Below are 25,205 nucleotides of genomic sequence, written 5' to 3'. Positions count from 1 at the left end.
ATCACATCCACATGCTCATCTAAAACAAGAAAATAAAACAAAATTAAAATAAAAGGGTAAATTACAAAGACCCCCCTGTACTGGGTCTGTGACAAAGACCTCCTCCCTGTACTGGGTCTGTGACAAAGACCTCCTTGTACTTTGTTTTGTGACGAAAACCCCCCTTGTACTATGACCGTGAGACAAAGACCCACCTGTACTGGGTCTGTGACAAAGACCTCCATGTACTTTGTTTTGTGACAAAAAACCCCCTTGTACTATGACTGTGAGACAAAGACCCCCTGTACTGGGTCTGTGACAAAGACCTCCCTGTACTTTGTTTTATGACAAAAACCCCCTTGTACTATGACCGTGAGACAAAGACCCCCTTCCGTTAGCTTTCCTTAAAATTTGTTGTTACAACACATTGGCCATCGTCGGTCGTTCACTTCCACGATCGGCCAAGCACTTGTCTGCGATTTCTGTAAACTTGCTTAAACACTCAGCTTCAATCTTGCCCTTCAAATAAGGATCAATGATTTGATCAAGGGTCCCATTACGTAGGCATTGTGGAGCCCAGTGGGCCAATGATACCTCTTCGTCCCCAAGCCTGTGATCCAACGCTGGTCTGCCGCATACTACTTCAAATAACACCACACCAAATGAATACACGTCAGATTTCTCCGTCAATTTCTGGCGTCGGTAGTACTCTGGGTCCAAGTACCCGAAACTGCCCTTGACAGCTGTGCTGACGTGGGTGTGGGAGTGGGACAGACTGCTGGGCCCCACCTTAGATAGACCGAAGTCTGAAACCTTGGCCGCCAATTTCTCATCCAGGAGTATGTTCGTCGTCTTCACGTCACGGTGGATGATCGTCTGCCTCGTACCAGTATGAAGGTAGTCTAGGCCTCGTGCAGCTTCGATGCAGATCTCAAGCCTTTTCTTCCACGTTAGAGGCTTATCAGTGTTGTAGAGGTGATTACGAAGGGTGCCCTGAGCCATATAATCGTAAACCAGGATTAACTCTCCACGCTCCTCGCAGTACCCGATCAAGGAGACGAGATGTACGTGGCGTAGCTTTGATAGCATCTCGATCTCAGTTCGGAACTCGTGGGCACCCTGTTGAGACTTTGGATTCCCACGTTTGATTGCAACGGTAGTGCTGGCGACTCCATTGTCGATGATGTAGCCTCTGTAGACGCTGCCGAAGCCACCAACGCCGATCAGCCGTGTCTCGTTGAAGTTGTCCGTAGCTGCTTTTATCTCAGATAACGAGAAGCGGCGGCAGCCGATATCAGATGGAAGAGGTAGAGTGTTCTTCTTCCTGTTCCTTCTTTGGCACCGGCGAGCGAGGGAGAACAAAGCGAGAGCGACAACACCAACCACAACGCCTCCAGCGACAATAAACCAAATCCATTTCTTCAAGTGGTGGTGATCAGGTCGCGTGGAAGCGCTCCCTAAATTTGGTCCTACGAAATTGCCTCTGGTATCTTTCATCAATTTGAAGATCTCGAGCCCGTTTAAGATTGCATCATAAAACATTGGCTTTGATTCGACGTTCGGGTGTATGGTTAGCCAAAGATCTTGCTTGCCCTCAATTTGTTTTGGATTTAGAAGCGTCATGAGGTAGGTGTAATCTTTGAACATCGGGATCCCATTTCCTCCACTCGAGCCAACGACATCAAACATGTTGTCGGCCGTCTGATTACCAATAAAGATGCTAAACACCCTCTGATTTACCAGTGTTATCTCAGGCGCCAACTCGCAGAAATGGAAATGGAGCCTAAATAGGAATTGAAATCCTAAATCGACTAGGAAATGCCAAGTGAGATTATACTGCAGTGCGTGGGGTCCCATCGACCGAGCGGTGCGATAGACGGTGTCAGGGGCGGTGTAATTAGGCAGTGTTGGTGGGTAGTTGACGTCGATGGTCATATTAGAGTAAGTTACACCTTTCTGATAATCGCTGCTACCAGTGCCAAGTATGTATTCTGTGTCGTCGTACCATGTACGATACATGCCTGTATCATCTTGACTCGAAATAGTTCTTCCGCCGATGTTCAATCGGTAAACCGTCTCAAGGGCGGTGTCCTTTGCAATATAAAATGGGGTTCGTTGACCAATCAAAGGAATAGAAATTTGCTCACCCCTTACATAAAGATCCTCAGGCATGGAAAGAATCTCAATTCCATTCACAAAACCGTACGTCTCAAAGGTATTAGGAGTTGGCGTGAATATGATTTCTAATAAGCTCAGGTTCTCTATATTGATAGAGAATTCTTTGACCAAGAAAGCTGTTTTGAGAGCCTCCACTGTAAAGAAGGCGCTGAAATTATGTAGTAGAGTGTAAGGACCAGCGGAGACGTCAAAGAAAGCTTTAGTTTTGTCGAGACCAGAATAGGAAACTGGATAGAAGTAGAGCCGAATTAATTTGGGACCGGCAGCAACAGGGAATGTGTAGGTGAAAGGTGAGTGGAATATACGAGCTGTTACGTACGGGATTAGGGGCACGCTGGAGCCTTGATACAAAGCTAAAGCTGTGGAGACTGTTGATGTATTGAAACGTGCGGAGGTTGCGAAATCAGAACCTACATCTCCGGTCCAATTCCGTCCATCACCATCTGCCTTTAGAGCGGAAGAACCGCAATCAAGGAGGATTTGTTCATTAGGAGTATAAGAAGAGACACAGATGATCGAGAAATTATTAGAGTGATGGTAAAGAGTCGATCCTTGTTCTCTCCATGGAAGCAAAACACAAAGAAGAGGAAAAAGTGACAACCATAAATCATGACATATATTTAATGCATTTCCACATTTGTTGGTATGCCCGAAGTTCAAGTTGACTTCCCCGATGACCCAATAATTCACAGTTTTTCTTTTTGAATAATTCACAATTCATCACCAGGAAAAATTGGAGAGTTTATTATTATTTTTCAAGGGGGTGAAAGTATTTTCAGAGAAAGATGTCAAAAAAATTTTCAAAATGCTCCCCACCTCATCCGACGAATCCGTAATTCACATCATCCATTCCCTTAGTATAGAAAATTTTCTGTAGTAGATAATGGATCTCTTACCCACAGGAATCCTACCCACGTAACGTTATAGTTGTGTGCATTGATAACATCTTCCCATAGAATGGTAATATATAAAATTGTAAACATTGAAGATGTTGTCAATGTACAGCCGTAGTGTGATGTGGGCATACGGGAATAGGGAGGAGAGGTAGGCACGATGGACGGGAGATCCAAGCTCAATAGCAATATGTCACATCAGCATGTTTTTACATTTCAAAATTAAAGCGACTGTTTTACGATGTGTCAGATTATTATTGATCTGCTACAAAAAATCTTCTATAAATATTTTTGGAATTATGGGGCAATTTTTGGGCCCTAATATTAATAAAGATAATATTTTTAAAATAGATTAATTTTTTTAAAAAATATATCAAATAAAAATAAAATTACTGTTTATCTTCTTCCTCCTACAAACCATCCATCAGCACCACCGCCCACTTTCGCCTCCGCCAAACACCACCACCTCCGCCCACCTCTAGCAACGCTGCCTCCACCTACCTCCACCCTAGCCTTGCGAATCTCAATGACTACCATCCAACAATGCTGCTGCTACCGCCTCCACCCACCTCCGACAACACCAATCAAATGACATGAGGTGGCCGGCGGCGCTAATGGAGATGGACAAAAGCGACGCTAGAGGATGGTCATTGATGTTTACAAGGCTGGCCTAGGGCAGAAGTGGTCTGAAAGAGAAAAAAGATGAACAATATTTTTACCCTTATTTAATACTGTACAGATGAAACGAGACATCGTCTTTCTAGCATGGCTATGCATATCTACATGTTGAAGTTGTTTCATTCAGTTCTTGGTTGGAAGCTGATGGCTGCAAACAGATGTGAAAAGAGGATCCTCAGAAAACAAAAAAAAAAAGCAAAATGTCTTCCTACAAAATAAATGATAATGAATTCCTTCTCAAGTCATCCATACAACATTCTTCATAGCTTGGATCACGCTTTCAGCAGTATCCAATTTATAGATGAATGAGGAAAGTGGAAGAGAAATATGGCATTTTCCCCTCCTAGAAATTAGTTTCCCCTTTACTACCTGTAAAATTACTACCAATAAAATTCCTAGAGATACATTTCCTATGCCTGTTCTTGATATTTACTAATAATCAGGGAAGCACATATACAACCTCAAAAAGTCGGTGAGGTTCCATCATGTGCAAGTGCAAGCCAACTCTTGAATGGCAATGGATGCAACATGGGTGGGTTTGATTGGGATTTTGTCAAAATTTGAATGGGCCTCGCCCAAAGTCCAACCCAAAACAATATAAAAGGTTAACTCGGGCCAACCCGAGTTGCACCCCTGGGCTTCTTTTGTATCCCTTTGGCACACATTGGCTTCCTTTGGGATCTGGGATTGACGGGATTTATTTTCACTCCTTTTCCCCTTCATGGATACATTCTGCAAATATATTTCCTTGACATATAAATTAGCATGCAATTGAAAATTACAGAAATATTCAACAATAGGTTTTACGTGAAATAGTTTTTTAGGAAGCAAACCTGGCCGGCCTGCAAGAACAGTACCGAGGAAGGCTAGCCAATTTTGCCACATCCCCTAGAAATAAAGACTTCTTGATGCCATTGATGCCCTGTTGTTGTAGTCACAAGGAATGATGACAGATAATACCATGAGGCTGAGCAATCTTGGAGATGAATATATCATTTACAATTAGGGAAATACAAAACAAAACAAAGCCGGAGAAGAAAGTTCAAACCATGCTTGACGACACCTAACAGCCTCTTGACGAACGACTCTTTTTGGATCATCAAGAGCCTTTGATATAGCTCGTAGTACCTGAATAAAGACGAAACAAACGATCATTACCAGATCAAACTGATAATTAAATAAATAATCAATTTAATGATCCTAATGACAAGAGCCAGCAGTAGCACATGCAAATAATGATGCCATTGACCTCTTATACAACTATCAACGCAGTCGGCTACAGAATCACTCTAAAATGAAAGCATCAGTAATCAGAACCGAGTAAATGGCAAAAATAAAATGCATGGATAACTGCATGTGGTATAGTCAAATCAACCTGTGTTCTCATGGGATAAATCCTCACATGGGGCAGCCCTGACATGGCAACAAGACATTGAATTGCTGTCTCCCGAACAAGCTGGAAAATCCAAACAAAATATTTCCCTTAAAGCAAAACACACTGGTAAAAAATATAATTGAAACGAAAGGAAAAGTCATAAATAAAGGTTTCCTAATCCATTCGAGTACAGATTAAAGAATCCTACGGTATACCTCATCCCTAATAAAACGCACGCAGGAATAGGCATCAGAGACTAACAAAGGTGCAAGGTGTTCATATCAGTAGGCCTTAGAAAATGAGGATTCAGGGACTGGGTAGGTTTAATCTTTCCAGTTTCATTCTTCAATAAAATATTCTTACTTCATAAATAAGGGAGCAGGTCCACTGAGTCATTTAGTAAAGAAGGCTGAATGACCAAGGAATCTTAAACATGGTAAATTGGTTAGGAGCCCAAAATAGCCCTACAAGCTCCTCTCACTCTCCCCTATTAATGGGGTAAATTTGAACTAAAAAGCCTTACCAAGTGGTGAGATAAAATCCTTCCCTTTAGGAATGTTTATATTAAAAATTCCAAACTTTCAAAAGCCAATATTACTTGTGCAAGACACTAATAAAAGGTGAGCCACAGGCTAATGTGCACTGTAGGATTGAGCCAATCAAGAGGGCTACCCACATGGGGAATGGCCCGGATTAGCCATATCATCTCTCGACATGGAAGAAATGAGTCAGTTGTGTAGACAAGATCCCTGCTTGACCCAAAAAAGTGGACCTTTACCTATAAATAATGGAATTACTGCTGGTTAGCATTCTAGAATCTGGAATGTGCCGAATTGGATTCTTGTTAGAATCAAAGGCATATATTTCTATAATTATAATTAAAACCAACCCGATTCTAGAATCTACCTACATTCCTTTTCTGGGAATTTCAGGCAATGGATTTCAGCAGAACAATTGGAATCCCAAAACCCAAATTATATGGGATTTTACTTGCTTGATATATGGGGCCTGAATTATAGAATTCCAAATCTAAAATCCAACAAGATTTCAATATACTATCCAACAGCCCTTGGGATAACTAGCATCAGCCATATCATGTACCCATGAACAAGAAGTCCATATTCAAGTGTCAATGTAACATAGCATCAGCCATATCATGCTGAGTTCTATCAAGTAATACTATCTGCAAAAATGTTTTAAACATTTCCCAAAGGGTATATCTTGAACATGTGGTAAGGCTTTAGGCTAAAATTTATACCATGAATAAAATGGAGCAAGGATAACAAGTTCTTTTCAGCACAAAACAACTTGCCAGGTGGAAGTTTCCCTGGATCATTTTAACCTTTTGTATGTGTGTCAGTGTTTTTGTATTAAAAGCAAAACCTAGTTTGAAAAAAAAAAACTTGAGAAAATGTATGTTACTTTCCATGATAACTTAAAACACATGTAAGATACCATCATGTGGGGGTAGGAGAGAAGTCCAACAAGGCAGTTTATGATTATATGTGCATTCTCTGTAACAGCTTCTCTTCCTGTATAGACAAGGAAAATCCATTAGATAATTGGACAATAATCATAATGTATACAAGAGTTGCAATTATTAAATCATCAAAGAAGCTTTCACTAACAAAGTTTATCTAACCCACGAGGATTATGTCAAATTAAATTACATTAAGAATATAATTGCTTTTTCAACTTTAGAACATATTTCACATGTAACATTTACTAGTGTGCAACAGAAAGGCGTTGAAACACCTTTGCAACCTGATTCAAGAAATGAATTGAAGTCAGTCACTCAGGTAAAGATGAGGGCCCCATGAGATACTGATAGAGGAGAAGTCCTGAAATGATTCAGAACATCTAGAAAAATGTCAATAGTCAAGACATCACTAATTGACAACGAAGAAGGCATCAAAATCTGATAGCATGAAAAATTTTTTTTCCTCACCACAGCACCCTTTCTCCTCAGAGGTATATTAAACACACATAATTGGTATCATTCATCATATTCAACATTGACAAGAAGGAAACTACCCAACCAATGCCACCACTAAGAACTAGAAGAGGATCTATGATTGCTGATTGAAAATTTGAGACTCTTCAATGTAAAAGATCAAAAGAAAAGGGATAAAAAAGAAGCCTGGAAGAGATAAAGAAAGAACAGGTCCACTGGTTTACACTTCTTCCATTGGGGCACTGGGGTGGCATACGTGAGGCTACACCTTTGCATTGCTCACTAACATATATAAAATATTATTCAATTAGAAGGATCTCACTACATAATTACAAGAGTTATCATTACATGCAGCTTTCTTTCTGTCTACGATATTACATGCAACATTTCAAATTCTCAACTAAGAGTTAACAAGTCAGAATAATCATTTATGTTGAATCACTGAAAATGTTTTCTTAATGTCAAAACTTGTACAAAGAAATTGCAAGTAAGACTAACTATTAATAAATATAATACGCTTTAAAGCAGAAATTGACCATGCATTCAAGTACACATGCAACCATCTCTCACCATTCTCATCCATTATGATCCCAGATATGACCAACAAGAGGCTATAGGTCAGATCTTTGTCAAGAATATCCACACTTGATACAGCTAAACTATCCAATAAAACAGGAATGAGCTGCAAAGAGAATGATAATCAGTGACAATGAAACAATATATACCATCAACTCTGTACTTCAAAAACTTCCCAAGATAGAAAGGGTACAGGAAGAACAGCTCAAAAAGTTCCAAACTTTTCAGAACTAACCTTCTTACATTCAGTAATAACAGCAACTAGTGGAGTATTAGAAATAACATGTCCAAAAGCCCTATAGAGAAAAGATCTGAGAACACATTTCAGTATTAGTATATCTATCCACATCTTTTTATAGGGAAACAAAAATTAACAAAACAGATGACAATTTACTGCAAACCAAGGTTCAACCACCCCAGATTAGACGATATATTTCCTACTTCAATTTAGCCAATTGACATTTAGAGATATACCGAGATACTGGCAAGTGAATAATGACTTAAGCACATCAATTCAGCCTGTTATCAATATAATCCAAGTGTGGACTCAGGACCTATCCACCTAACCCAAGTCTGCTTAAGCTAAGTTTCAACTCAGTCAATGATTTTTTTTTTTTTTATCAGTAACAGAATCAAAATTTATTACTTAAAGCAAAAAAAGAATGTAAAAATCATGGATAGCCTCGGCTACCTCCCTGAAAAAAGCAAGAATAGCCTTAATATCTTTTAGTCTTGGAACTGAACCCAAAAGCACTGTTCCCTATTCACCCCTTGTTTTACTAATTGGTCAGCTAGACCATTGGCTTGGTCTAGTTTTGCTAACTATTAATAACCCCTTCACGAATAGTCGGTCAATGGTCCTTGTAGCAAACAAGGACCTTTTACAGACACATGTCTCCTAGTCATGGTTGCTGTTTTCCACATGCTGTTCTGTTTTTACTTTTACTATAATAATCCTTCATTTTTTGTTATCTTCTAGATTTCTTGATTATTGTTGTATTAGAAAAAACTAAATAGCTTTTAGGTAGATGAATGTGTTGCAATGCTGGAAAAGATGGACACCGATCAGTTTGACTAATTCCAGTTTATCTGGAGCTTCAAAAACAGAAGTTTGTTAAAGAAACCATAGCTTTAATGCAACAAAATCCAACATGAAAAAAACAAGAGGATCACCTGTTATGGGCCCGGGCGTAGGATCTCGTCACGGGTCGGTCCACGGGGAGAACCTCTAGCTTCCCCTTGCCCCTCCCTTTGCATGCAGACCCTATCGTGGATGCCTTTATTCAATAATAGTGGCTCCTTAAATAGGAGATTACAAGAGTCCTGCTCCTAGGGAGACTCCTTGCTGAATAGGGAGACCTCCAACTCTATCTTGATAAGATAAGACTGATAAGATAAGATAAGTCTCTCTTAATCCTAATCTAATAAGATAAGATAATCTCTCTTAATCCTAATCTAATAAGATAAATCTCTCTTAATCCTAATCTAATAAGATAAGATAAGATAATCTACTAACTTAATAAGATAAGAATAACAAGATAGTCTAATCTAATCTGCTAAATGGATAAGACTGTTGTTGCCGAATTGGATAGGATGAGAACACCGGATCATTGCTGCTGCTGCTCCCAATACGCGTCCACATCATTACTCCCCTCTTGGACTACGAGCTTGTCCTCAAGCTCGAATTCAGAATGGGTGTCTGGAAACACCGTCAAAGGAATCCCGGATAGGTGGAATGACTTTGCCATCCTGGATCGGGTTCCAATGAAGAGGGTTCATCCTCATCTTCCTCTTGTTTCACCAGGAGGCAGAAAAGTCTCGTGCACTTGTGCCCTGCTGAGTAGAGTTCATCGCAATTAAAACATTGTCCCCTCGCCCTGCGTTCCACCATCTCAGCCCTAAACAAGTGCTTAATAGGGGGTGCAACGACGCTGCTCCCCACACTGGACGCTGATCTGGAATTGTTGCTCGTTTGTGGCTTCGGTTCTTGGCTGGCTACTGAATATGGAGCCATTCCGAGTGGTTCCGGGGATGCCCATGCTGATGGAGGCCGCCCCATACTGAAGGTTCCGCGGCCGAGTTGTAGTTTGCGTTCAAAGGTGCGAGCTATATTCATGGATGTAACCAGGTTGAGGGGATTCTGCATTTCCACGTCCACCCATAGGGGTTCTGCTAACCCAGCGGTGAACATGTCTACCTGCTGGTCCGGTCGCACTGAAGATGCCCTCGCGAGGAGGGTCTGGAACTGGCGTTGGTATTCTGCCACCGTGTCGGTTTGTTTAAGGTTAATCAACTCGCCTAAGGGGTTGCTTGTCAGTGAGGGCCCAAATCTAAGAAGGTAGTAGGACTTGAACTGGGTCCAACTGAGCCCAGGTTCTTCCTGTTCTAATCGATAGAACTAGAGTTGCGCTTCCTCTGTTAAGTGAAAGGCGGCTAGGCTTACCTTATCCCGGTCGTCTGTCCGTTGATTTCGAAAAAACTGTTCGCACCGATACAGCCAGCCCAAGGGATCTCCGTTGCCATTGTACGACGGGAATTCTAACCTACTGTACTCGGGGATGACTGTGGCCCCCTAGTTGCCGAACTACTGTTCACCGGAAGACTCCGGTAGATTTGGTCGGTGGCCGCTAGTGGCTGTCACCCCTTCTGTGTTCCTCTCTTTGCTAGAAAGGAATAACTCCATCAGACGTCGTAGCTCCCTGACTTCATCCTTGATTTCCCGTACTTCCGAGCTGGTCTCCATGAGCCGGTGCTCGAGTTCGTGGACCCTGGACGGTAGCTGCTCCAGATCACCCATGACGCCTTGCTCTGATACCAAAATGTTATGGGCCCGGGCGTAGGATCTCGTCACGAGTCGGTCCACGGGGAGAACCTCTAGCTTCCCCTTGCCCCTCCCTTTGCGTGCAAACCCTATCGTGGCAACCTAAGGGGTGATTTGTCCAAGAGATCACCCTAACTCTCCTCAACTCTTCTCTTGACTGAAATTCTTGGATGCCTTTATTCAATAATAGTGGCTCCTTAAATTGGAGATTACAAGAGTCCTGCTCTTAGGGAGACTCCTTGCTGAATAGGGAGACCTCCAACTCTATCTTGATAAGATAAGACTGATAAGATAAGATAAGTCTCTCTTAATCCTAATCTAATAAGATAAGATAATCTCTCTTAATCCTAATCTAATAAGATAAGTCTCTCTTAATCCTAATCTAATAAGATAAGATAATCTAATCTACTAACTTAATAAGATAAGAATAACAAGATAGTCTAATCTAATCTGCTAAATGGATAAGACTGTTGCTGCCGAATTGGATAGGATGAGAACACCGGATCATTGCTGCTGCTGCTCCCAATACGCGTCCACATCATCACCACTCTCAAAACAACACAATTAACAGCAACGAACCAAGATCCCCATTAACGACGGAATTTTATAGGACCAGTGGCATGAGGAATCAAGTACCAAGCATCAAATCATGAATGTGACAAATGATCCGTTTTTCCTGTGGCTACAATGACTGCCTCTTATTGACACAATAAAGATAACCAGTATAGCAGTTTAGATTAATAATCATAGTTAATAGCTACTCAGGTCATTGATAACAAAACCATGACCAAACACAGTGAAGTTCAATATGTAGATTGGTTGCCATGCTTAAATTTGTTCATTAAGAACAACAGGCAGCTTTTTATATCCCACACAACATCCAGATCATCATTTACAATTGTAATAAGAAATAAAGCAGTATATGGAAGAAAAATTGAAGAAGTACAACCTTGTAATTGATGAATCGGATCCCGTTATTGAAGACAAAAGAATGGGCATCATAATAGAGAAGAAGTGTTGCTTGTAAAGTGGCCTTACAGTTGCATGGAACCTTTTGTTCAAACAAATTTCAGAATCACTCATAAGTATATGGAATGCATCTGCTGCAGATTTCATCACAAGAGGATGCATATCCTGTCCACTATCATTTCCTGACAAACCATGCTGGATAGGTAAGAGTTCTGTGTTGATTGTCGATAGCAAGCATCTCAATAGAGTCATTGTAATATCCTTCACTTTTTCATGTCCTCGCATAAGCAAACCTTTGCCTATCCATGCCAGTCCAACTAGCACATTGGTTTGAACCATTGCATTATTGTTTGCACTGATGTCCAAATCAGTGAGATTCTCAACACTTTTACAGATAACATTGCATTTCCTGAAGGAACTATTACCATTGACACTCCATAAATTCATCTTGGAGATTATTACCATTGCCTCTTCTAAGGTACATGCACGAGACACCTCTACCGAGTCAATTGTTGCTGGCAATTTGTTAATTATAGAACCCAAAGCCTGAGCTGCTGGAACATGTCCTTTCAGAACTACACTCATGAAGAGTTCCAGTACTACTCTTACATCTGGAAGGCATGTTTGTGGACGAAGTGCCATAATTACTGATGCAAATAAAGAAATAAGCCATTCATCTCTACATGAGAAATCTTGTAAATTTTGAGTGAGTTGTAGCCCTTCCGTTTTAAGAGGAATGGATAAGGGCATTGGCTCCTTCAGTGAGAAAGAAGCACTAGACGACAGTATATTATAAGCTTTTTGGACAATCAAACCCTGATTTTTCTCTGAACAATCCGCAACAGCCTGCCTCATTACCATCATTGTCACATCAAGAAGCTCCTGAAATAGAAAAGAAGATAATTGCTATGTTTTCCAGGTTTATACCTATTTCATGCTAAAGCAGTATGCAATGAACAAAGCCAGCTAATAAACATACAAGTTAATTCAAAATCCTAAATAAATTGGTACTTTGCCAGCTGTTAAGATAAAGACAAGAAAAAAAAGACACTGGTGGCTCTACTTACATTTGCTTTGATGCCAATGTTGAAAGTCGTATTAGCTTCCATTTGATTCCAAATATTGATAACAAAATGGAACACAATGTCCTCAAATAGACTGGTTTTATGGAACCTGGCCACAAGACAACAAGAATTAGAAAGATAGATAGAAAGAATAAATTAGAAGTTTCACCTAGAAAGAGAAACCTAGATAAATTAGGCTAGAAAAAATACTCTTCATTTCTAATCACCCATGAACCAACCCACTCCTATCCAAAAGGGTGGGAAAAGAAAGGGAAGTGTAATAAAATAAAGCATTTCCTCTCCCAATTGCAAAAATCGGGTGAATTACAGCCTTCCTCTTTTTCTGTCCTACAATAAAAAGCTGCAAACCCCCTCCCATGGGGTACATAAAAGTCCAGTTTAACAATATGCAAAAGCATAAAGAAAATACAAGAAAAAGAAACCAACATTCAGTCATTCACATCTAGGAATTTAACCAATCACATCATTGCAAACACCTAATCTTCAACACTCCTTCAGATGGTGAGAAAGGAAAACAAACATGAATGGGCTAAGATATTCGCTTTGGATTATGGTAACACAATTAGATAGGAAGAACAGCGTCTGATGACAATTGAACAATGGATGATTTCTTGTGCTTTTTGTTTATAGAAAGCATGATATCTAAATAGACAGAAGAGTGTAAACTAGGAGAGGAAAATTAAATGGGCTGGTTTGGGTGGGTTGGGTTTGGGTCAAGCTTCAACCCAAACCATCTAAACCTTCTGATAAGGCCCGCTACTGTCTGTCACTGGTGAGCTGGTTCGAGGGAGCTCGCCCTCCTGGAATGGACGAGAGGAAGAAGACGAGAGAAGAGAAAGAGAGGGAGATAGAGAGAGAAAGAGAAATCTCAAAGATTCATTTGCTGCCCTTCATGCATTCAATCATTGGCCTTTATAGTAAATGGCCAGCTAACAACCTATAACCTATTCTGAGCATTTGAAGTCTATGATTACTTTTTTAATATGTGGCATCGGGTGTAATATGAATGTAATGGGTGGTGACACCCACGTGATTCGTGGGGGTGTTCTGGACTGACGCATGGGCCTGTTGGGCCTGACTTGCTCCACCTAGGTCTTCTCCTCCCTAGGCCTAACATTCCCATCTCCTTCGAGAATGACCTTGTCCTCAAGGTCGAGGGTGGGGAGCTGCTTCTGAAGTTGGTTATTTCCTCCCACGTGGCATCCTCTCGAGGCAAGCCACGCCATATGACTAGAGCCTGCTTAAGGACCTTACTGCCCTTGCGAACCCAATGCAAATCTTTGATCACCAGTGGCTCGAACACCACTTCCCCGGCCTTTGTGAATTGTGGAAGGGTGGGGCTGATAACATCGGTGGAAGCCAAGCACGGCTTCAGAAGGCTGACATGGAAGACGAGGTGCAACTAGCACTCGGTAGGCAAGTGGAGATGGTAGGCCACAAGCCCAATTCACTCTACCACCTGAAATGGGTCGAAGTATTTGGGAGATAGTTTTTGGGATGCCCTCTTCACTCGAGAGGTCTGTCTATACGGTTGGAGCCGTAGATAAACCCAGTCCCCAACTGAGAACTCTAATTCCCGATGCCTCTTGTCATAGGCTAATTCCCTTCATTGTTGGGCTGGTTGTAAGTGGAATTTGAGGAGCTTGAGTGTACTATCTCTTGCCTGTAATTGTGTCTCCACCTCGGCTACCGGTGGAGTGCCCGTCTCATAAGGTAGGATGGAAGGAGGTTCGTAACCGTACAACACCTTAAAGGGAGTTGTTCCAATTGAAACCTGGAACGTGGTATTATACCAACATTCAGCCCATGGCAACCAGTAGGCCCACTGTTTGGACTCTTCCCCAATGAAGCAACGCATATACGTTTTGAGGCACCTATTAACTACCTCGGACTGCCCATCAGTCTTCTTTGGTGAGGACATAGCTAAGGCAGGGACAATGACGACAATGTCAAATCTCTTCATTGTAGCAACAAGACAAGAACTAATTAATCCAACTCCAAACTGCCTGAGCATACTCACAACAACATTTTCCATCCAGATATAGGATATGGCACCACCGGAGATGCTAGAATGGACAAGGTGAACAACAACTACGTTAAGGATGCTTGGATTCTCACCATTACCTATCATTTCACCCTTTCGTTGTTGACCTGTGTCTTGAGGTCTTGTTGGAACCAAAACCCAAATCATTGAGTCCGCCTTAGCTATTTTGACATCACTGTCAATGATCGAAAGAGTTAACATCTTGGTGGAAGCAAGCACATGTCCTACGTGATCTTCATTGTCGAAGGTTCCTTGACCACTAGGCTTAACTCCAATAATGAACCAGAACTCACGATTGCCACTAGGGAGCGAGGGTGCATTCATCATCACTGGTTTGTCATTAAGCAATATCCTTACCTTGCATCTGATAAGTAGACCTGTAATAAATTCGAGCCAAAATAGCCCGGCCCGTAATAAATTCGAGCCCGGCTCAAGATTTGCCAAAATAGCCCGGCCCGACCTATAGACTAAACACAAAAACCCTAATATCCTAATTCCTAAGTAACCCTTCTCATTCATCTCTTTCCAGACTGCCGAACCTCTCTTCTACAGTGACTCACATCCTCCTCACACTCTCAGGCAGCTGTAGAACCGACGAACATTCACCGGTGCAACAAGTAAACTCCGGCAGCCCTCTCTCTCTCTCTCCTCTTCGCACTTCTCTTTCAAATCTCAGACACCGGCGAAGCAGCGAACACAGGCACCGGCGGCGGCAGTGAGTTCTCTTTGCCATGAACTCAGCACCGGCGAACACAGTCACTGGCGGTGAGTTCTCTTTGCCATTTTGTTGTATTACGAAATTATTATTTAGTGTTTACGTAGTCGAATGCTCTTGTTTGTCCTAAATCCGAATGCTATTGTTTGTCCAATGCTATTGTTTGTCTGAATGCTATTAGGGATTTGTTAGGGAATCATAAAAACAACCTGATGCATTAGAGATTCACTACACATATTTACTGGCTTAGTTTGTCTTTCAAAAGTGCTAAAACTGTTAGATTTGATTATCTTAATTCCTAAAGAAAAAACATTGTATTTGGTTTTGGTAATGCTGCAAATCTGCAATCGGTTTTCCTTTTTATTTTTTATTTTTTGCAAATTCAGAATTTATATTGAACTTATATTCTTTTTTTAATGTAAATAAATTCTGAATTTAAATTGAATTCAGAATTTATATTGAATCCAGCTTTATATTTAATTTTTTAATGTAAATAAATTCTGAATTTATAATGAATCCAGCTTTATATTTAATTTTTTAATGTAAATAAATTCTGAATGTATATTGAATTCAGAATTTAGATTGAATCCAACTTTATGTTTAATTTTTTAATGTAAATAAAATAATTAATTTATGTAATATCTCTTAATAGAAAAATGATCTATATACCATTTGAGTTAGTTAGTTGTTCCATGATTGATCTAATACATAAAAATGGATATATTTTTTTGTTTTTTATTTTTTTTCCTATTTTTTCACTTTTTCTCATAGATATGTTGTTGACTTGGTCCCATCTATTTCTTAGTAGATAAAATTGACTCTATTTTTCTTTTAATTTTTTTGATAAATTATTTTTCTTTTAGTTTTTTATTTAATATATGCTTGTCTTATTGATAAAATTAGAATGCATTATACAGGTTATTTCATACTTAATAATTAGTAGCATGTCAATGGCAAGTGAAAGTGCGGCTACAGGAGTAGATACAGTTGATGATAACTATCAAGAGTTTGACCAGACTTCCACTAAGAAAAGATTGACATCTAAGGTGTAGGAAGAAATGGAAAAGATTAATTTGGAGAAGGCACAATGTAAGCACTGCAAGAAAATCTTACAAGGTAAGTCAGGTAAGGGAACTACGCACTTGAAGCGTCATTCAGAGTGTTGCCCTAGACGTACAATTTAGGATATTAGACAGTACAAAGTAACTACCCAATCAAACACTGATGGAAGTACTTCTTTTAAAAACTACAAGTTTGATCAACAAGAGTCTCGTAGGGCATTATCAGTTTTTTCTTGTGTGGAAAACACCATTTTACTACTGTTGAAGAACCTGGTTTTAGATTCTTTATTCAATCTATAAATCCTGAATTTAAAAAAGTGGAGTAGGCATACTGCTAAAAGAGATATCATGTCTAGCTATGTGAAAGAGAGAGAGGGTGTGAAAAGTGATTTGTCTAATACACTTGGTCGAATTTATTTAACTTTTTATAATTGAAAATCTGAGCACACTGATGATGAATTCATGTGTATAACTGCTCATTGGATTGACAACAATTGAAAGTTACAAAAAAGAATTATTCACTTTAAAGCTTTGGCACTTCCTTTTGATAGACTATCTTTAGCAGATGAGGAGGCCATGTGCTTAAGCGAATGGAATATTGATCAGAAAATTTTTAGCATCACATTAGATAATGCTAGTTACAATGATGTAATGGCTAACTCTTTGAAATTGAGATCTTCAATACATAAATCTTTGGTGTGTGGTGGTGATTTTTTCAAAGTTCGTTGTTGTAGCCATATTTTGAATCTTATTGTGCAAGCTGGTTTGAACATTGTTGATGATGTTGTTTCTAAGATTCGTGATGGTGTGAAAAAAATAAAGAAATCAGCTGCCCGGAAGCATAGATTTTATAAACTTGCTAAAAAATGTTTTCACTTAAACACAACTAGAAGATTGATGTTAGATATGTGTGTAAGATGGAATTCAACTTATTTGATGGTTGAACATGTCATTTATTATAAGCAAGTCTCACAACATTGGGAGCAAAGGGATAATAATTTCAAAATGTTTATGCTTTAGGAAGAAGAACGGGGAAATGTGGACAAGCTTCACAAATTCTTAAAGATTTTTTATGATGTTACTTCCATGTTTTCTACCACTAAGTACCCTACTTCAAACATTTACTTCAAGGGAGTGTGGATGATTCACAAACATTTAATGTTAGTAAGGAATCTCAGAATTTTATGACTGACGTGGTTAGAAATACGAAGGAGAAATTTAATAAATATTGGGTTGAATATAGTATGATTTTGTCTTGTGCTGCTGTGTTGGATCCTCGTTGCAAAATTAGGTTAGTGGAGTATTGTTTTGATAAACTTTATGGGAATGAAGCCGAGGAGCATGTTAGTGCTATAATTAAAACTCTCCATAATTTGTTTGATGAATACAAAGAGAATTTTTCCACCAGCTTGATGTGGACGCCGGCAGCAGCAGCAGTAATTTAGTGTTCTCAGCAGCAGTAATTTAGTGTTCTCAGCAGCAGTAATTTAGTGTTCTCAGCAGCAGCAATTTAGTGTTATCATCCTATCTTATCTATTCAGTATTCTTGCCTTATCTGCTTTCAGTAGTAGAGATTAGTAGGAGTCTTATCTATTCAGTGTTCTTATCTTATCAGTTCAGTAGTATGGATTAGTAGGGAGTCTTATCTTATCTTATTAGTTCAGAAGGATAGATTAAGGGAGTCTTATCTTATCTTATCTTATCAGTTCAGTAGGATAGATAAGTAGGGAATCTTCCTAATTAGCAAGGAGTCTTCCTAAAAGTAGGACTCTTATCTCTTGTAATCTCCTATTTAAGGAGCTGAGAATATTGAATAAGATCATCGAAAATTTCAGTCAAGCAAAGAGTGAGGAGAGTTGGTGATCTCTTGAGCAAATCACCATTAAGGCACCAAAATAGGTTCCTCAAGAAAATGGAGGAACAAGGAAAAACAGGAGGTTTTCCCCGTGGACCGACCCGTGACGAGATCCTATTCGTGGGCCCATAATACACCTTTATTGGATCTTCTAGTCAGTTTGACATGAGTGAGAGAAATGATGATGGTGATGGGTTTGAGGATTATGAGCAATTTTTGAATTCAAAAAGAAAGTTTCAAAGTGAAAAAACTCAGCTGGACCTTTACTTGGAGGAACAAAACCTTGATATCAAGGCAGATGTTGATGTTTTGGAGTATTGGAGTAAGAGTTCACTTAGGTATCCTGAATTGGCATCAATGGCTCGAGATATTTTGGCTATTCCTATTTCCATAGTTGCATTCGAATCTGCATTTAGCATTGGAAAGAAGGTGATCAATCCTTGGAGAAGTTCACTTAAATCCAAGATAGTTCAAGCTTTGGTTTGTCTTGAAGATTGGCTCCGTGCACAAGGCTTTGTATTAGGTAATTTTTTTATTTATTGCTTATTAAAATATATGATTCATTGAATTTTTTCTAATAGATTTTCCAATTGTATGCAGGGATCAAGCTTGTTAGGGGCTTCTTCAAGATCAAGCTTGTTAGAAGAGGATGAAAGATCAAATAGTAGTGATGATGATAATGAAAATGCCGAACTTGATGATATGTTTTAGGTATTATAATAACATATATTTTCATTATTTATTTGTCATTTGACATGATAACAAATTACATATGCGATATGGGTAATGAATTTATCTCTTATTTTCTTTTGTAGGATGGCTTAGAACTTGGAAGTTGGAATATTCAATCTTGTTGGTGAATTCAAGAATGAATGGAGATGGCTAAAACATGTTTTGTTTGATATGGGCAATGAAGTGGTCTTTTATTTTATTTTTTAGAACGGCTTGGAACTTGAGAGTTTGAATATTCCATCTTGTTGGTGAATTCAAGAATGGATGGAGAACATGTTTTATGGATTTTGTTTGTCTTATTCAGATTTTTTTTTTATGATTTTGGAGGAACATTAAGTTATATGAATTTAGTTTTAGTGTGTCATGCTATTTGTAGGAATATGAAGCTATATGATTTGGTGTCATGTGTTTTATTTTCAGGTTTTCCTTGTCCCATATGTTTTATTTTCAAGTTTGCCTTGGTTGTATAGAAACAACCAAACAATAGGAAACATATTAAACAACCTTAGATTCACTTGATTGTAAGAAAAAAAATGGATTCTTTGTAGGAGTTAAAATGGATTATCATGTGTTTTATTTCAGGTTTGCCTTGGTTGTATAGAAACAACCAAACAACAGGGAATATATTAAACAACCTTAAAGAAGGTTGTTGATTCACTTGATTGTAAGAAAATAAAAATGAAATAAAAATGGATTATGTCCATTTGAATAGATTTTTTTATTTAAGAATGTAAAACGGTGCTTTAAAACGTAAAAGAAAGGGAAAAAACCATCTTGTAGGCCCGTTGGCCATTTGAATAGGGAAAAAAACCATCTAAATTAAAATGGATTATGTCCATTTGAATAGGGAAAAATCCCCATCTTTTTGTTAGGTCGGGCTTCGGGCTTTTTATCAAGGCCAGGCTCGGGCCCAAGTTGTAGGCCCGTTGGTCAGGTCGGGCTTGAACTCGGGCCTAACAAAATCCTGTTTATGAAGAGTAAAAGCCCAGCTCGGCTCGGCCCATGAACAGGTCTACTGATAAGGTTTGGTTGAATTGTATTGGAAATAATAATTCGGGCTGTGAATAGGATCGAAGGATGCCAAGGGACACTATACCAAAGAGGGTCCCATCCACTGAAATGGAAGGGGAAAAGAAAAGGGATCTGTAAAACGAGAGGGTGGGCTGATATGGGTTTCAAGAGGCATGGTGGGATGGATCAGGTTATGGTTGCTGCCAACGAACATGATGTCCAGAGGTTGAGCAACTGAGACAGACCTTGGCTGGGTATGAACATGCTCGATCTAAGGGAGAGAGTGAGAGGGAAGAGAACGGGGACCAGTGGTTGAGCTTCAGGGAATTCAATGGGTGGGGTGACAAATTGACTAGGGTTGGGATGTTGGTAGATCTTGGTCGGGGGTATACTCACTGCCCTTCTGAACCACCTCCCCTATTCTGTCACCTAACATCACTAAGCTCGGTGTTGGGGTTGAAGTCTCTACTGTTGATGATCATGTTGTCGTTACTGGTTTTCTAACGCTCTCTATAGGCTTCAATCCTCCATCTTCTCCAGAATTAGTGTTGACGGAAGGAGCTCGACGACTACGCTCTTCTAGAGGACCAATCATCGTGTCCAGCTTGCCTAAAATCATCTTCAACTAGGCCAGAATCCCTTTCTGAATCCCCTGAATTTCCTCAAGACAACTGAGACGGCCTTCAAGCCTCGTCATCCGCGCATCCATGGATCTGGATGGCTCTGATACCAATTGATAAGGCCCGTTACTGTCTGTCACCGGTGAGCTGGTTCGAGGGAGCTCGCCCTCCTGAAATGCACAAGAGGAAGAAGACGAGAGAAGAGAGAGAGGAAGACAAAGAGAGAAAGAGAAATCTCAAAGATTCATTCGCTGTCCTTCATGCATTCATTCATTGGCCTATATAGTAAATGGCCAACTAACAACTTATAACCTATTCTGAGCATTTAAACAGTCGATGATTACTTTTTTAATACGTGGCATTGGGTGTATACGAATGTAATGGGGGATGCCACCCACGTGATTCGTGGGGGTGTTCTGGACTGATGCATGGGCCTGTTGGGCCTGACTTGCTCCGCCTAGGTCTTCTCCTTCCTGGGCTTAACTCCTTCCAACCCATTAATGACCCATTTAAATGAAATTAAATGGGCTGATTCAACCCAAACTGCCAAACCATTAACACTTTAACAATTTTTATTTCATAAAAAGTGATTGTCTTTCATTTGGGTGTTCTGAGAAGTCACATTGCAAGCATGAACTTTTACACAAGCAATGGTGTATTTCCATCTCATTGTTGGGCCAGCCAAACTTGCCAGCAGCTCAACGAACTGACCAGTCCAGAGCAATCAACTCCATTAGCAACCCATCCACTTGGACTTGTCTAATGATGGTCACCTGTTGAATTGGATGGTTCAACCAATCAGTTGGACTGTCTAACCTTGCTAGCAGTTCAGAGAACCGGCCAATCCAAACTCCAAACCGATCAAAATCCATCTTCATAGAAGCCTGTCAGGTTGGACCAGTCAACTCCTAAAATTTTGTACAATTTTTGTATTTTATCTATTTTATATTTTTATTATTTAATAATGGCATCACAGGTTGACTCTTTTGACTTGAATAGTTAAACCATTGACCCAAAGGAAGGTGGTATTGTTTCTAGGTTGAATGGGTACCCACAATCCAACCCAACCCAACCAATTTAATTCTATCCAATGGGTCATCCAATCCATCTTTAACCCACCAAGTAAATGGGCAGGTTATAAATGGGTGGGTTGGGCAAGTTTGATGAGTTGAGTTAGAAAATTGCCACCCTTACACTAATTGATTTATGAGTCTAAGTTCCCAACAACCTAGCCTAGATCTCAAAAAACATTTACACCCTTAAATCTTCGTTGGTTGAGTTTCAATATACAAATGAGCCCATGCTTCCTTCAAAATGCAAGTGACGCCCCTACCAAGACTTGAGTTTCCCTAATCATCTACTTTTTTTTAGTAGTAGAAAAGAAAACCTTTTGCTAATGAAGAAAATATTGAAAAATAAGTGTTTGCACAACATCCCAGCCACAAATTTAGAAACAACAAAATACAAGATTAATAAGTCCATCAATCCCTATACATATGTAGTCAAATATCATGAGTAGACCCGTAAAACCAGAATAAAATGAAGACCTATCAATATCTTCACAGTCCAGATGAATTATAGCAAGAAAAATTCATGACAATTAATAAGACAAAAAAAGTAGCTCCCAAAGCAACAAGAAAAAGATCAAATGAAAACTGCAGTCATGCAATGGATGAAGAATATGCTTGACATTTTCATCATGCCCGTTGCAAACAAAAGACCATACTCAAATCATCCATAATCCTCTACTCTAAAAATGATATATAGTTAGGGAGACATCAATGACAAACAGTTCCGCTCTTGGAGAGACTGGAATTCAGATTTCCCCAAATATTTTTCAACTTAATATATGTTGTAGGGCAGCTGATTAGAGTCATACTTGTCCTTTTTAATTTTTTCTAGTCAGGCAAAAATGTAATTATGCATATATTAGCAATTAGTTCAAAACCTTATGAGAAGGCTGCAACCAATACTTTTTTGCCTTTCAAACTTCCTAATGTTCTCTCTTAATCTTCTACTTCTACTTTTCTTCTTTTCATCCTTCAATCACAACTATATCCACTAAATAACCACTTGGAATCTTTTCAATTTTCAAGCTCTTGCAGCTACACAAGGGTACAAAAGAGAAACTTCAAAATAGAGAGAGAATCTCCAATCTAGGGAGACTTATCTGGGGGCCAGCATACCACATGAAAAAAGTTATTTGCCAGCCACGAACACCTCTCCAACCCAGGTGACACCAATCAATCTTAGATGGACATTCAGCTTGCATATTTTGTTAGTATTAGAAATTTCACCTAGTCCATTCCTACTTCTCACTGCATCTATGTAAAATAGTTACCAAGTGAATAGCCATCTAAGTCTGATACTGTTCTCTTTTGCTGATGACAAAGAATAAATGGTTTATAACTTGAAGATTCAAGGGTGACAGATCCAGAGATAGCAACCTAATCTCTTATAGCTGAGTCATAATGATCAAGGAGTACATTTATTAAAAAAAATGATCAAGGAGTACCCTCAAACAACTTGAAGCCATAATCCAACAATCTTGATCAAAATAAAGTCAAAAATCTTGGAGAGCTCATCTAAAGAGAAGTCAATTGTTCTTCCCCAGCACAAGTGCCACACTGTTCCCAAAAGAGTGTCAAGTACACATGGTTCTACCCCTTTTGTGATATACAGAAGACTGCTAGTTCCAGAAGTGAGAGCAGATCCTATGAATAAAACTACACTGGATTAAAAAATTGACTCGCTCATCATATTAAAGAATTCTGTGTACACATGGATAATATGGTTAAACGATATGATCATATTCAATATGGAGAAAGCATGCTGTTGTCCTAGAATTCCACCACAATACAATTTACAAGTGTGCAGTAAGAAATTTAACATCCCTCAAATTGACTCACAATTCTAGACATACCTTAGTCGCTTTCACTGTTAAAGAATTATGAGCATGTAATCAAAGGTAAATGGAGAGGCAAGCACAATACTCCTAAAATGTAGAATCCTTAGAATATAGGAGGTGAAAATAATATACATTTTTAGTAAAATGCAATTTCATTGAAAACAAAAGTGCTTATGCACAGTTTCATCATAAACAGCACATCAAAAGATATCTCAGTAAAAGGCAAACTACATTGTTAACCATTAGAAATTTCTGAAGAGTTATGTACAAAGGTATTCATATTGGCACCTGACCCAAACATTATATTTTAAGTTATAAGATAAGCATGATGAGACTGAAAACAGAGACAGATATCTTCACAATAGAATTGCATACCATGGGAGGACTTTTTTGGAAAAACACTCCAGAAGAGGAATTAAAACCTCAACCGACTTCAGATTTCCTTTGCTCTGTACAAGCAACACAATGAGGCTTTGATGTATCATTAAAGTGAAAAAAGAACTACAAATCCTATAAGTAAGAAAAAAGAATATGACAATGAGGAGGCCAAAGAAAGAAAGAAAGCAAAAGGGACACCTATAATATCCTCACTGAATGACTGAATAAAGGGAAAATTCGTCATAGCACGTCTTACACCATTCGGCGGTGTTATGCCATCAAATCCAAGACAAATCCCTAAAAAGGAATCTCCATAATTTAAGATAATCCCTCTTGGCTGTCCCGTCACATCAAAATGATTGCATAAGATGCTAGGAACCAACCAAGACATAAAATGCATTGTAGTGAGGATTTATAGGGTCCCAAAACAAAAGATAATGTCCAAACTGTCAGATAAAGAATTCAACCCAAACATACAGAAGCCTCAAAGAAATTGGCAGATATAGCTTCCTCCAACCCTTGGATTACTTTCAGCATAAAATGCATCCCAGATCCACCAATCTCAGCAATTGCATCAAGTTTCAGTGAATAAGGCATAGAAGAATCATCAAGAGAAATTGATGAAACAATCTTTCCAACAACAATATTCATATAACTTGTCGCCCTCTCAGAATCATGAAATTTCTCAGTGAATGTACCAATTTGCACTAATGCCTTCAAAGACAGTTTCCATAGCAGTGTCTCTTCACATCCAGCAGTTAAAATTGACATGAAGACTGTCAAAATATTCTCAAATATTGACTTTGATATTGGTAAGAACCATCCTGGAAATGTAGCCAGAGTCCTCAAACCTTTCACTGCAGATTAATGGGAATAAAGATGCATAAATGTATATGAAACTTAAACTTTACTTGCTTCATATTTATTAATCCAGAAAAAAATAAATGTTATTAGAGCTAAACACAAAGAAAAAGGAACAGTAAAAAATTATAGATCAGAATATTAGGCTCAGCTCTAAATTTAAAAAACGAAATTGACTAGTATCCTAAAAATGAATGTTTCTCCTTATTTACCCTGCATACGGTAGGAAACCTAATCAATCAATCCCTGACTGATGCAAACAAATATGGATTAGACATCAATCCCTGATGCAGACCTTGTGACTGAAGTTTTAAAACCCTCCATTTTCTGAGATCCTGGACAGGGATGCAAGCATGTGTATCCCATTTAACATCTTCCCACCCCTTGTTTTGCCAAGACATAGGCAAAACCATTAGCTATTCTTTTGACCCAATTAAATCTCGCATTCATTTCTCATGTCAACCATTTAATTTTCTTCCTTTCATTACTATAGCTCCATAATCAGGCTTCTT

The 25,205-nt window shown here is 39.1% G+C and overlaps 1 protein-coding gene and 1 pseudogene across 4 annotated transcripts in view; both read right to left on the bottom strand.

The window, feature by feature from the left end:
• Nucleotides 1–20: 20 nt before the first annotated feature.
• Nucleotides 21–2,722, bottom strand: LOC104592588 (receptor-like protein kinase FERONIA pseudogene; annotated as a pseudogene). Its single transcript, XR_016079517.1, has one exon. The product of XR_016079517.1 is annotated as a receptor-like protein kinase FERONIA pseudogene (transcript).
• Nucleotides 2,723–3,374: 652 nt separating this feature from the next.
• MET18 (ARM repeat superfamily protein) overlaps nt 3,375–25,205 on the bottom strand; it is a 55,660-nt gene continuing 33,829 nt past the window's right edge. For 2 of the 3 annotated variants that reach the window (XM_010251196.3, XM_019196824.2), the window contains exons 11-21: nt 24,310–24,689; nt 23,830–23,903; nt 12,491–12,596; nt 11,404–12,305; nt 7,869–7,944; nt 7,628–7,739; nt 6,559–6,635; nt 5,104–5,184; nt 4,777–4,856; nt 4,562–4,650; nt 3,375–3,876 (exon numbers count right to left, since the gene is read on the bottom strand). In XM_010251196.3, the coding sequence (XP_010249498.1) occupies nt 4,617–4,650; nt 4,777–4,856; nt 5,104–5,184; nt 6,559–6,635; nt 7,628–7,739; nt 7,869–7,944; nt 11,404–12,305; nt 12,491–12,596; nt 23,830–23,903; nt 24,310–24,689 (1,922 nt within the window). In that variant the 3' untranslated portion in view covers nt 3,375–3,876; nt 4,562–4,616. Of the gene's footprint in view, nt 3,877–3,907; nt 4,461–4,561; nt 4,651–4,776; nt 4,857–5,103; nt 5,185–6,558; nt 6,636–7,627; nt 7,740–7,868; nt 7,945–11,403; nt 12,306–12,490; nt 12,597–23,829; nt 23,904–24,309; nt 24,690–25,205 lie in introns of those variants that run through there. The other variant, XM_010251195.3, reaches the window with a different exon arrangement.

Source organism: Nelumbo nucifera, chromosome 8, assembly GCF_055504915.1.
Source record: "Nelumbo nucifera cultivar China Antique chromosome 8, China Antique-T2T, whole genome shotgun sequence".
Lineage (NCBI taxonomy): Eukaryota > Viridiplantae > Streptophyta > Magnoliopsida > Proteales > Nelumbonaceae > Nelumbo > Nelumbo nucifera.
This window is presented reverse-complemented; position numbering and strand designations above follow the sequence as displayed.